This window comes from Myotis yumanensis, unplaced genomic scaffold (genome assembly GCF_028538775.1).
Source record: "Myotis yumanensis isolate MYYU_CA2020_CCGP unplaced genomic scaffold, mMyoYum1.0.hap1 SCAF_22, whole genome shotgun sequence".
In the NCBI taxonomy this organism is placed as follows: Eukaryota; Metazoa; Chordata; class Mammalia; order Chiroptera; family Vespertilionidae; genus Myotis; species Myotis yumanensis.
Genome location: NW_027223773.1, coordinates 16,217,132 through 16,231,803, shown reverse-complemented (window position 1 = coordinate 16,231,803; position 14,672 = coordinate 16,217,132). Strand labels below are relative to the sequence as shown.

At 43.6% G+C, this 14,672-nt stretch overlaps 1 gene segment (V, D, J or C); it reads left to right on the top strand.

Moving 5' to 3' along the window:
- The first annotated feature begins 409 nt into the window (after window positions 1-409).
- Window positions 410-2,435, top strand: LOC138999356 (immunoglobulin heavy variable 3-33-like). The segment is given in 2 exon segments: window positions 410-419; window positions 2,080-2,435. Coding segments are annotated over 2 exon segments (366 nt in total).
- Window positions 2,436-14,672: the final 12,237 nt, after the last annotated feature.

Here is a 14,672-nt window from a genome sequence, read left to right as displayed (position 1 = left end):
GGTGCTCAAATTAGGGGTTTGATCCCAACATTGCTAGATTGTTATGACTTAAAACAACAACAACAACAACACAATTCAAGTAATAGTGAAAACCTTCCTACACAAAATAGCCAAGGGCCAAATGGACTCAAGGGTGAGTTCTACCAGAATTTCAAAGAAGAACTTTTTTAATTTTTTAATCCACTCTTCTTGAACTCTTCCAAGAATTAAGAGGCAACACTTTCAAAGAGATTTATTGAGTTTAACATTACACTGATATAAAAGCCATCTAAGGACACACAAAAATGACAGATCAGTGTCCCAGAGGAACATAAATGGAAAAATCTTCAATGATATTCTAGAAAACGTACCAGCAGACAGAAAGGATAATATACCATGATCAAGTGGGATACCATACCACCATGTAAGGATGGTTCAACGTAAGTAAATCAGAAGACATGATACATCTCATCCACAGAATGAAGGAAAAATTATACCACGATATAATTAGATACATAATAAAGCCTTTAAAATTGAAAATCACTTCAGACTTACAATTTTTAACAGATTATGTGTACCAGTGATGGAACTCAATAGAATAAAGGCTGTATTTGAGACACCAAGTGATATCATGCTACACAGAGAAAATTTCAAAGCTTTCCTTCTTACTTAAGGACCAAAACAAGGGATCCCCTGTGACTACTTATATTTATCAAAACTGGAAGTACTTGTCAGAATAATTAGACAAGAAAAGGAAATTTAAAATGTCTAAACCAGAGAGAAACAAGTTAAAATATTTCTCCTTATCTTTATGCCAATGAGAAGATCTTGCACATAGAAAACCCTATAAACTGTATGAGAAGCTAATAGAACTAGAATTCAGGAAAGATGTAAGATACAAAACCAATACACAAATGACTTGTGCTCCTGCACACTCTAAACAAAGTGCCATCATGACTCTAGGAAATATGTGGTCTGTTTCAGAAGAAAGTGAGAAAAGAAAATGTGAACTGGCTAAACATCAAGGAGGTGACAACATAATGAAATAAGAATCCTGGACATGTGTGTCCTGTCTTGGTTAATCACCCATCATGTTCCCAGGTAGCTTTCCCCCAAATGTGGCACTGAGTCAGGTTTCCAATAACAAGATTTTCATAACTTCAACATTATTATACCCTCATCTTTACCTACAACATCAGCACAACATCCTAGTTTTGACTGAGTTTCATCTAAATCATCAATGATAGACACAGGTCTCACAAGTGAGCATACAGGATAAACTCCAAAAAGGAGGCTGTGCAGAGGCTACACATCAAGCAGCAAATGCCCCTGAAGGACAATGAACCAGGAGCTCTGTCTGTGTCTCTAAAGTTCATGCTTCTGGCCCCCAGAAACCCACACAGAAGCTCCTCTCTCCCCCATCACTTGGGCCACTGGCTCTAGGCTCACACTCTGGTCTTAGTTTATCCTCTGATCACTTTGTAGGGAAAATAGTGTCAGATGGGGCTTCCTGTCTCCTGAACATGAACCTCATGCACTTTTACTTCTTTCTTGCATTATGAGGGTTGCTTTCTCTTGGTTTCAATTCTGGTGACTGCAAAAGGCATCTCTCATTTTAAAACTTCTCTCTTCTTTTCATGAAAATTTTCTCTCCTGAGTCTTTGTGCAGGTCACCTGCAGCATTTATATCCAGTGGGGAGGGCACAGTCCCAGATGTGAAAAGTAATTCTTAATAAACAGCACCCTTGAAAATTTCACACTCTAAGACCATGTCCGTAAGATCAGTGTCTAACTCTAGAGCCCCCTATATAGTAGGCAGACATGCAAATAAGGCCCCCTCTGCTCATAAAAATCAGCCCAACCCTCACCTTGCAGGTCTTGGACAGGAGCCCAGCCCTGGGATCCCCAGTGTTCTCATTGCCAGATCAGGACTGAACACAGATCACTCACTATGGAGTTTGGGCTTGGCTGGGTTTTCCTTGTGGCTCTTTTAAGAGGTAATTTATGGAGAAGAAGAGACACTGAGCCTGGAGTGGACATGAGTGAGAGAAACAGTGGATGGGTGAGAGTTTCATGACCAGGATGTCTTTGTGTTTGCAGGTGTCCAGTGTGAGGTGCAGCTGGTGGAGTCTGGGGGAGGCTTGGTGCAGCCTGGAGGGTCTCTGAGACTCTCCTGTGCAGCCTCTGGATTCACCTTCAGGAGCTACGGGATGAGCTGGATCCGCCAGGCTCCAGGGAAGGGGCTGGAGTGGGTGGCAGTTATATGGAATGATGGAAGTCAGAAATACTATGCAGACTCTGTGAAGGGCCGATTCACCATCTCCAGAGACAACGACAAGAACACGTTGTATCTTCAAATGAACAGCCTGGGATCCCAGGACATGGCCATATATTACTGTGTGAGAGACACAGTGAGGGGAAGTAAGACACAAACCTCCCTGAAGGAGAGGCTGTGACTACCAGGGGGCGCTCAGGGTCCCTGAAAAAAAAGACCAGCCCAGCAGCAAGTGTAGTTATAGGTTTGGGCTGGTTTCCTGTGTGGTTTCCTCTTCTTGTCACAATTTCCCTCAGGGAATCTCTGGATTCCTGACTCTGCACTTACCTCTAAGGTCTCTGAGTTAAAAAGTCTGTTGTAAACAGAGACAACTTTCTCACATCCTATCTAATAAAAGAGTAATATGCAAATTAACCATCACTTCCTCACTCTGTCACTCCCTCACTCCATCACGAAGATGGTGGTGGCCACAGAGCTGCAGGGAGAAGGAGGCTTGAGTTGCCCCGGAGATGGAGGAAGCCAAGCTTCCTGCCTGCCTTGCCAGCCCTGGGCTATGCTCACGGCTACAAACTTTTAATTATAGAAGATAAATAAATCCCAAATACCTGCTTCTAGCCCATGGGCGTGGCCAGCCTGAAAACGGCCATCAGCCCTTTACCCAGGCTGGCCAGGCACCCCAGTATGGACCCCCACTCTGAACGGGCTGTGACCAGCCTGAAAACAGCCCTCAGCCCCTCACCCAGGCTGTCCAGGCACCCCAGTAGGGACCCGCACCCTGAAGGGGATGTGGCCAGCCTGAAAACAGCCATCAGCCCCTCACCCAGGTTGTCCAGGCACCCCAGTGGGACCCCCCCACTCTGATCTGGGACACCCTTCAGGGAAAACCAGCCAGCCCCCACCCATGCACCATGCCTCTATCTATCCTATCTAATAATAGAGAAACATGGTAATTAACCGTAACTTCACTACCCTTCCCATTGGCTAATCAGCAAGATATGCAAATTAACTGCCAACCAAGATGGCGGCCGGCAGCCACGCAGTTGAAGCGAACATGAGGCTTGCTTGCTCCAGTGACAGAGGAAGCCAAGGTTCCCCGCCTGCCGCAGCCCAGCTCTGAGCTCTGGATGCAACAATGTTGCAATTATAGAAGCTAAACAAACCCAGAAACCTGCTTTCAGCTGCCAGCGGGCTCAGAGCTTAGAGCACCAGTGATGGCAACAGAGTTTCAATTATAGAAGCTAAACAAACCCAGATACCTGCTTTCAGCCAGCCACAGCCTCAGAGCTGGAGCTGGCTCTCAGCTCCAGTGACAGCTATAGAAGGTAAATAAATCCCAGAATTAAAAAAAGAGGCTGGGAGCTTCAGTCGCCCACCAGCCTGAAAACAGCCCTCAGCCCCTCACCCAGACTGGCCAGGCACCCCAGTGGGGACCCCCACCCTGAAGGGGGTTTGACCAGCTGCAAACAGCCATCAGCCTCTCATCCAGGCTGGCCAGGCACCCAAGCGGGACCCCCACCCTGATCCATATCACCCTTCAGGGCAAACCAGCCGGCCCCCACCCATGCACCAGGCCTCTATCCTATATATTAAAAGGGTAATATGCAAACTGACTCTAACAGCAGAAAGACTGGGAATGACTGGTCACTATGACACACACTGACCACCAGGCAGCAGATGCTCAATGTAGGAGATGCCCCCTGATGGTCAGTGCTCTCCCACAGGGGGAGCTCTGCTCAGCCACAAGCCAGGCTGATGGCTGCCAGTACAGCGGTGGTGGTGGAAGCTTCTCCTGCCTCCTCAGCAGCGCTAAGGATGTCTGACTACAGCTTAGGTCTGCTCCCTGCTGGCAAGTGGGCATCCCCTGAGGGCTGCCGGGCTGCCAGAGGGATGTCTGATTGCCATCTTAGACCCAATCCCCTGGGATGAAGGCCTATGCCAGCAAGTGGTCACCCCCGAGGGGTCCCAGACTGTGAGAGGGCATAGGCTGGGCTGAAGGACCCCCTACCCCCGAGTGCACAAATTTTTGTGCAACGGGTCTCTAGTCTTATATAATAAAAGGGTAATATGCAAATTGACCCTAACAGCAGAACAACTGGAAATGACTGGTCTCTGTGACACACACTGACCACCAGGGGGCAGATGCTTAATGCAGGAGATGCCCCCTGGTGGTCAGTGCGCTCCCAAAGGGGAAGCTCTGCTCAGCCACAAGCCAGGCTGATGGCTATGAGCACAGCAGTGGTGGTGGGAGCTTCTCCCACCTCCACAGAATCTCTAAGGATGTCCGACTGTAGCTTAGGCCTGCTGCCCACTGGCAAGTGGACATCCCTCGAGGGCTCCTGGGCTGCCAGAGGGATGTCTGACTGCCAGCTTAGGCCTGTTCCCATGGGGAGCGGGCCTAAGCCAGCAGGTGGACATCCCCCGAGGGATCCCAGACTACCAGAGGGCACAGGCCAGGCTGAGGGACCACCCCCCGAGTGCACAGATTTTTGTGCACCGGGCCTCTAGTGCACAATAAGCAGTGAGTCTCTTTCAAACACTCTTTTGCCCAAATGACAATTAATGATCAAATCTGCTGACCCACATCCCCTAAATCTTACCAGAGACTCAGATTACTAAACAGTGCAACTCACCTGAATGCTGGACAGAGGCCACCACTGGTATGTGAACCCAAAGTTAGAGAAGAAGGACCCCGGTGGTGCTGGGTATTGAATTGTCATCAGGCTTATAGCTGGGAGAGTAGATGACACCAGACAGATGAAGAGGGACCCACAGCAGCTTGGTGAAGATTTCCATGCTGATGACAAATACACACACCAAGGGACATGGAGTGTTTATTATGCACATAGTTGAAATATATGGGAGGCACAGGAAAGGCCCTTTAGGAAGTCATACCTGCTTTTATGAACCAGGAAAGGACACTGGCCCAGGGATTTTATTATAGTGAACTGGTAGGGGAGGGGGAAGAATTCCTCCTTCAGAGCCTTGTGTGGTTTCAACCTCTTATTGACATCTGGAGGTGAGACCCAATGTTCCTTTTCAGATTCCCATGTGAGGCCAAGTGAGAAGAGGCAGGAAGGAGATATCAATTTACTGACATCAAATGGAAAACAAAATAAAATGTGGCTACATATTTTACTTAGCAATTATTAAAATTGAGCAACCTTTAAGATAAACCAACATCTACTATAACTGAGAAAATTAATTATAAATAGGCAAATGATGATGATAATGGTGGTGGTGGTGGTAAGGGTGGTGATGATGACCATAGAATTGTATAGGGCAGCGGTTTTCAACCTGTGGGTCGTGACCCCTTTGGGGGTTGAACGACCCTTTCACAGGGGTCACCTAAGACCATCAGAAAACACATATGTAATTACATTACAATTCATAACAGTAGCAAAATTACAGTTATGAAGTAGCAATGAAAATAATTTTATGGTTGGGGTTCACCACAACATGAGGAACTGTATTAAAGGGTCGCGGCATTAGGAAGGTTGAGAACCACTGGTATAGGGGGGTGGTCCATTGTCTCAGGTGGGATCTCCCCTCTATCCAAGGCCATCAGCTGCTTGCAAATCCCTGTATCAAATTTTAGGTGAGGCTGCTGTCATTTAAATTCCCAATGACATCAAGAGAGGAGTCACCTCATTTTATTATTTGATAAAAAGCCATTGTGTGTGGATAACCACAATGTCTACAGAATATGAGAATGATTATATAAGTAAACAAATCTTGTTGATGCTGCTGCTGCTGATGATGATGATCATGATGACGATGGTGAAGACAATGAACTGAGAAATGTGTCTTGGTAGAACGAAATGAAGGCTCCAATCACAGACACACCATCACTATGGCTCCTCCAGTGTGGAGTGTCAACTCTTCAACGTAAGTGTTGAGAGATTTCATAAATGGCATCCAAAATTTTCAGATGTCAGTGGTTCATGTTGAGACCATATGAGTAATGATACAAATGTGTCCAAGTGCAGATCCCCTGGACCTGGGAAGGGGTTACCTTCTAGAACAGAGACACTGTGAGAATGTGCATGTGGGAAAAACGGAATCCCCTTCCCACCAGTTTGCGATAACACATTCCTTATTTCTCTTAATCCTTAACGTTTCTATTTCTAACAAATTCCTGCTCATCATTATTCCAGCATTTTCTATGATAATACAATCTGTCTCTATCATGCCCTGCACTAACTTATGAACCTTCACTGGAGGAGGCTTTAAACCTGTATGTCCAGTAACTCTGACCATGAACATCAAGCACATTTCTGTCATGTGACTCAAAACAGTCCAGATTCCCCCCTCACTCAGTTCCATAGTCACATCCAAATTTATGGGTAGTTTCCCAGCAGCGTTCCCCTCTGGTACCAGAACCTGCTCCAGTTCCTGTGGCTGTTGTAGCCAATCCATATGGACAGTGGAGGCTCAGCATTTTCTGGGGAGTTCTTTGTAAAATTACCCAAAGCAAGACCCATTAAAAAGTGATGAATTGAACTTTAATAAAAGTAAAACATTTGTTCCACCAAATATTCCATTAACGAAATTAAATGACAAGCTGAGCAAGAGAATATATTTCTTGTGCACGATGAGAGAATGTATGCATTATGCATTAAAGATGTTGAATGTTGTGGGGGGAGAGAGCCCAGCACCCTCTGAACACAGTGAGCATCCCAAGGGAGAGGGCTGAGGGAGGCTAGGAATGAGGGTTTCCCCACAGGGTTGAAGCTCCCTTTCTTGAGAGAAAATGAATGCTAGGAATTATCCAATTTCCCTCACTCTTAACCCCAACATTACTGATAACACTAGACTGAGGAAACAGGTCAATCTTCCGACATCATTTCAACATATGAATGATTTGGGGCTGTACACATACATGATCACTATGTTCTTTTCTTGTGATTTCTCCATTTAAAAATCATGACTATTTCTGATATAACTAGTTTGGAGACTCTGCAAACAGAAGAGTTTGCACAGGAAGCTGTAGACTCAATAATAAAATTTGCCACATCAAGAATCAGGAATATCCCACCTGCCTGGGATGGTTGCAGGAGTTTCTCAGATCAACGTAATGTGGTAAATTCACACATAAGATATTAAAAATGTCTGTCCTTTACTTTTTATTTTTTGCACAAAGATAGAAAGTATTTGTATAAGGTGAGATTTAAAAATTTACAAATTGTGGTTACACTAGGGTTCTGAGATTGAGAAATAGTCTGAATAAATGCTAATTTATTTTGCATCTATTTGAAAGATGTATGAGAAGGTAAAACTGTAATCTGCTCATCTTTTTTTTCATTAATTTCTTATGCTCAGAAAGGGGAGGCTGTGCTTTGACCTGAATCCAATGTGTCATATCACCCATGTGGTCCCCTGTCTGACTTAGATGCTGAGTGAGATCAAGGGAAGAGATGCCCCACACAGGCCCCAGAAAGACCAAGAAATCCAGACCTCAGGCCCTACAATTATAAGAATAGGGCTGCCCCACATGCAAATTTCTGTTCAAGCTCCAGTGTAAATCCTCTCCTGGGCTGTGCAGGCTCACAGTTCTCTCCTCACACAGGGCTGAGGTCTCTGGGAAGGCAAAGCTGTGGTCTATGTGAAGATGAGGCTGCTGGGTCTTCTCCTGTGCCTGGTGACAGCCCCCCAAGGTGAGGGTCTCAGGGGTCAGACAGGGGTCATGGGATGGCTGTGGCTGCAAGTGGATGACAGGCCTGATGCTCTTTTTCCCCAGGTGTCCTGTCCCAGGTGCCACTGCAGGAGTTGGGCCCAGGACTGGTGAAGCCCTCGCAGACACTTTCCCTCACCTGCACTGTCTCTGGATTCTCCCTAACGAGCATTGGTGTACACTGGACCCGCCAGGCTTCAGGAAAGGGGCTGGAGTGGGTCGGGGTTATATGGAATACTGGAAATACAGCCTATAACCCTGCACTGAGATCCCGCCTCAGCATCACCAGGGATAGGTCCAAGAGCCAAGTTTACTTAACACTGAACAGCCTGAGAACCGAGGACACAGCCATGTATTACTGTGCGAAACAACACAGTGAGGGGAAGTCAGTGTGAGCCCAGACACAAACCTCCCTCCCAACTCCCAGTGCTGGGAACAAGGGGGTGCTTCGGGCACCAGGGGGCGCTCCTGACTCACCAAGCCCAGAGTGTGCAACCCCATGAGCAGGGGGAGAGGGAGGTGGGGAAGGAAGGGCCTTCCTGTTGGGCTCAGGGATTTCTTGTTGGGCACAGGGATTTCCTCTCTAGCTCTCAGCTGTTTCCAGGATGGTTCTTGCTCTGTTTCTGTGGCTCTAACTTCCCACATTCTCACTGCAGACACCAGAGGAGGAGGTAACACTGCTGTTGGCAGAAGACATATGGGCAGTGACTGGGGACTCTCCTCTCCATGTTCCTTTATTTTCTTTCTTGTCAGAGACCATCAGCAGTGCTCTTGTCAGCCTGTGGTTGGAAACTTTCCCACAAAGAGAGACCCCAGCACAGCCCAGTCACCTGTGTGCTGAGCTCAGGGTCTGACCAACATGCCCACCTGTCCCCACAGGGTCCTTCCTTCTGACAGGCCCACAATAAATAAAACATATGCACCTACAAGGGACAGTGGAAACTGGATGAAATCCAGCTGAATGATGCAAAGGTCCCTTGAGGGTTGCTCCCTGGTCACCTCACCTGTACAGGAGCCAGGATTTGCTGCTTCTGGTACCACAGGAGCAGGAAATGACCTCAGCTCTCTCCCTAAAGGTGTCACACCAGCACTAATGTGAGATGATACACTATCCTGTGTAATGTAGTGAAATAGGAAAGTTTAACAAAGCCTCATTGGAAATAATCTCATTTCAACAAACAGCTGAATTGGAAAATTTCTAGGTGAAGGAGATATCTATACAGTTTTCCATTATTTTTTTTTTTTACTTAACATCATGGGCTGAAGTTTGACATTTCATAACGAGGTGTTGAATCCTCTGTAGATTACTCCTTTGAGGGCTCAGACAGAATAATAACCCAGGTGGAGGGTGCTTGTTGATTATGTTGATCTATCTCAGCATTTCCTAACCTCCATGTGTAGGTGTTATAGTGACTCCCACCTTCACCTTCCATCTCCAGGATGGAGGAGAGCTCCCACACTTCCTCCTTGGACTTCTTTGTTGGGTTTCCAGGACCTATGAGGAGGCACTATGTCTGCAAAGTTTCTGCAAGTCATGCACTGCTCCCCTGACCTCTGTGTGTCTCCCTTGGTCTCCTCCTGACAGCTCTGGTGACTATAGAACATTTCACCACTAAGGAATGGGACTTGGTGAAACTAAGAACTGATTCTAAGAAAAGATAAAAAAGATTGACGAACCATTAGCCAGACCCATCAGGAAACAAAGAGAGAGGACCCAAATAAATAAAATCAGAAATGAAAGCTGAGAAGTAAAAAATGACACCCCATAAATAAAAAGGATTGCAATAAAATACTATGAAGAAGTATATGCCAACAAGCTGGACAATGTGGATGAAATGGACAAATTCCTAAAAACCCCCACAATATTCCAAAACTGAAATAGGAAGATCAGAAAACCTGAATAAACCAATAACAACTGAGGAAATAGAAGCAAGAATCAACAAACTCCCAGCAAACAGAGGCTTTGGTCTGAATGGCTTCACAGGGGAGTTTTTAAGAATCAAAGAAGAACTAAACCCTATACTCCCCAGCTATTCCAAAAAGATCCAAGAAGAAGGAAAAAATCCAGACTCTTTTTATGAGGCCAGCATTACCCTAATTCCAAAAACAATTCACACTACTAAGAAAGATAATTACAGGATAATATCCCTGATGAACAAAGATGCTAAAATCCTCAACAAAATATTAGCAAATCAGATCTAGCAATATATTAAAAATATCATACACCATCACCAAATGGGATTCGTCCAAGGGATGCAAGGCTGGCGCAATATTCACAAATCAATAAACATGATACATCACATAAACAAATAGAAAGACAAAAATTACATGACCGTATCTTTAGATTTAGAAAAATCATTCAACAAAATCCAACACAACTTTTGATAAATACTCTCAACAACGTGGGAAAAGAGGGAGCATATCTCAACATAATAAAGGACATGTATGACAAACCAACAGCCAACATCATACTCAATGAGCAAAAATGAAAAACATTCCCCAAAGAAAAGGAACAAAACAGAAATGTCCGCTTTCACCACTCTTATTCAACATAGTACTGGAAGTCCTAGCCACTGTGATCAGAAAAGAAGAAGAAATAAAAGGCATCCAAATTGGTAAGGAGGACGTAAAACTCTTGTTATTCATAGGTGACATGATATTGTACATAGAAAACTCTAAAGCCTCTACCAAAAAAAACAAAACAACAAAAAAACAAACAAACAAAAAACAACCAAAAAACTAGATTTAATAAATAAATTCTGCAATGTAGCAGGGTACAAATTATTACCCAGAAATAGATGGAATTTTTAAACACCAATAATGAATTCTCAGAAAGAGAAACCAAACCAACAATCCCATTTACCATTGCATCAAAAAATTATGATACTTAATAATAAACTTAACCAAGCAGGTAAAAGACTGGTACTCAAAAAAATTCAGGGTGTTTAATAAAGAGATAGAAGAAGATATAAATAAGTGAAAAAATATACCATGTTCATGTATTGGTAGAAGTGACATCATTAAAATGTCCAGCCATTACCGGTTTTGCTCAGTGGTTAGAGCACCGGCCTGCGGACTGAAAAGTCCCAGGTTCTATTCCGGTCAAGGGCATGTACCTTGGTTGCGGGCACATCCCCAGTAGGGGTTGTGCAGGAGGCAGCTGATGGATGTTTCTCTCTCATCCATGTTTCTAACTCTCTATCCCTTTCCCTTCCTCTCTGTAAAAAATCAATAAAATATATTTAAAAATAAAAAAATAAAATAAAATGTCCAGATTACCGAAAGCAATCTATAGATTCAATGAAATACCTATTAAAAAAACAACAACAGCATATTTCACAGATCTAGAAAAAATATTCCAAATATTTTTATGAACCAAAACAGATCCCAATTAGCCACAGCAATCTTGAGAAAGAAGAACAAAGGTGGGAGGGATCACAATACCAGATATTGAATTATACTCAAAAGCCATAGTAATTAATATAGCCTGATACTCACACAGGAATAGACATATTGGTCAATGGAACAGAACAGAGAACCCAGAAATATACCCAAGCCATTATGCTTAATTAATATTTGACAAAGGAGGCAAGAGTATACAATGGAATCAAAACAGTCTCTTCAATAAATGTTGTTGGAAAAATTGGACAGATAAATGTGCAAAAAAAATGAAACTAGACCACCAAATTACACCATAAGCAGGAGTAAATTCAAAATGGATAAAAGACTTAAATGAAAGAAGGGAAACCATAAAAACCCTAGAAGAAACCATAGGTAGCAAAATCTCAGACATCTCTGAAAGAAATGAGTTTATAGCTACATCTCCTAGGGTAAAGAAAACTAAAAAGAAAATCAACAAATGGAACTACATCAAATAAAAAGCTTCTGCACAGCAAAATAAACCATCAACAAAATAAAAAGGGATTCCACAATATGGGAGAACAAATTTGGCAAAGATACATGTGATAAAGGGTTAATATCCAAAATAATAAAGAAACACATACAATTTAACCAAAGGAAGATAAACAATCCTATTCACAAATGGGCAAAGGGCCTAAATAGACACTTTTCAAAAGAGGACATACAGAAGGCCAAGATACATATGAAAACATGCTCAAAGTCACTAATCATCAGAGAGATGCAAATCAAAACGACAATGAGGTACCATGTTACACCTATCAGAATGGCAATCGCCAACAAATCAACAAAGGACAAGTGCTGGCGAGGATGTGGAGAAAAAGGAAACCTTGTGCACTGCTGGTGGGAATACAGACTGTGGGAAACAGTACGGAATTTGCTCAAAAAAATAAAAATGGAACTCCCATTTGACCCAGTAATCCCACTTCTAAGAACATATCTCAAGAAATCAGAAATACCAATCAGAAAGGATATATGCACTCCTATGTTTGTAGCGGCACAATTTACAATAACTAAGATTTGAAATAGCCTAAGTGCTCATCAGCAGATGAGTGGATTAAAAAACTGGTACATCTACACAATGGAATAACTACGCTGCTGTAAAAAAAAAAGAAGGGACTCTTACATTTGCAACAGCATGGATGGACCTGGAGACCATTATGCTAAGCAAAATAAGCCAGTTGGATAAAGATAAATATCACATGATCTTACTTGTCTTTTGGAATATAATGAACAACATAAACTGAAGAACAAAAATAGATCCAGAGACATAGAAACATTGAGTAGACTGTCTAACCTCAGAGGGAAGGCGGGGGTGGAGTGTGGGTAAGAGATAAACCAAAGGACTTGTATGCATGAATATAAGCATAACCTATGGACACAGACAGTAGGGGGGTGAGAGCATGTGCTGAGGGATGAGAACAGCTAAGGAGAGGTCCATGGGAGGGGAGACACATATGTAATACTTTAAACAATACAGACTTTAAATTTAAAAAATAATAGATTAAATAAAGTTTAAAAAAATGGGCAAAAGTCCTAAATACACACTTCTCCAAAGGGAACATACAGATGGCCAAGAGAAATATGAAATCATGCTCAAAGTCACTGATCATCACATTGATGCAAATTAAAATGACAATAAGTTATCACCCCACACCTACCATCAACAAATCAACAAATGATGATTGCTGGTGAGGATGTGGAAAGAAGGAAACCCTAGTACACTACTGGTGGGAATGCAGGCTGATGCAGCCACTGTGGAAAACAGTATTGAGTTTCTTCAAAAAATTAGAGATGGAACTCCCATTTGACCTAGTAATCCCACTTCTAGGAATATATCCCCAAAATCAGAAACACCAATCAAAAAGGATATATGCCGCACAATTTACAATAGCTAAGATCTGGAAACACTGCAAATGCCCATCAGTAAATGGGTGCATAAAAAAGCTGTGGTACATTTATACCATGGAATATTATTCTACAGTAAAAAAAAAAAAAAAGGATCTCCTACCCTTTGGGGCAGCATGAAGAGACCAGGAGAGTATTATGTTAAGCAAAATAAGCCAGTCAGAGAAAGACAAATATCAAAAGATCTCACTCATATGTGGAATCTAATGCACAAAATAAACTGATGAACAAAATGGATCCAGAAACATAGAAACATGGAAGAGATTGTGGAATCTGAGAGGGAAGACTGGAAAGGATGGGTGGGTGGGAAGAGATCAACCAGAAACTCATATGCATATATGTATAATCCATGGACACAGACAATAGGATGGTGAAGGCTTGGGGTAAGAGGTGAGGGAGAGCTAGAAGTGGCCAATACAGAATAAAAGGGGCCATATGTAATAATTTCAACAATGAAGATACAATTTTTAAAAGGAAGAATTAGGACCTGTACTCTCAGACTCCCACTGAGCATGGTCCCTGTGTCCTCATTCTTCTCTCAGGTGGGTTCAAGACTTCAGCTATGAAATACTCTGCTGTGTGTGTGTGTGTGTGTGTGTGTGTGTGTGTGCTGGGGGCCTGCCACAACCAAGGGGCGCTCAGGGTCCCTGAACACAAGGACCATCTAGGCAGCAGGTGTAGTTGGAGGTTTGGGCTGGTTTCCTGTGTGGTTTCCTCTCCATGTCACATTTCCCTCAGGAAACCACCCTGGATTCCTGATTCTGTATTTACCCCTTAAGTCTCTGAGTTAGAAAGTCTGTTGTAAACAGAGACAACTTTCTCATGTGGACAAGTGGCAGAGAGTCTCTTTCAGACACCCTTGTGCCAAGTACCAAATAATGAGCAAATCTGCCCAAGTCAGCTAAACCCACCAAGCAGACTCAACAGTGCAGCTCGGCTTCACACAGCTAAGGGGCCAAGTCAACCAGCAGCAGGACATGTATGGGCTGCCCATGGACACCAGAGTCTTGTGACCCCAAAGTGAAAGAAGGACCGCAGGTAGTGAAGGTCATTGACTTGACATTATGCTCATAGCACTGAGAGTAGGTGACACCAGGCAGAGGCAGAGGTTCCCACAGCAGCTTGGTACAGATGACCAGGCTGATGACAAACACAGACCCCAGGGACAGGGAATGTTTATTGTGCACATACTTTAAATCTCTGGGAAGCACAGGAAAGGCCCTTTATAAGACAGACCTGGTTTCATGGAGCCAGGGAAGGCAATTGGCTTGGGGTTTTATTTTGTGAGGTCAAGGGGGTGAATTCTGCTTTCAGGGGCTTGAGTGGTTTGCATCTCCCAATGATATCTAAAGACAAAACCATGGTTTCTCATCAGCTTCCTCCAGCGTGGCAGATGTAGAAGAGGCAAGAATAAGTCATCAG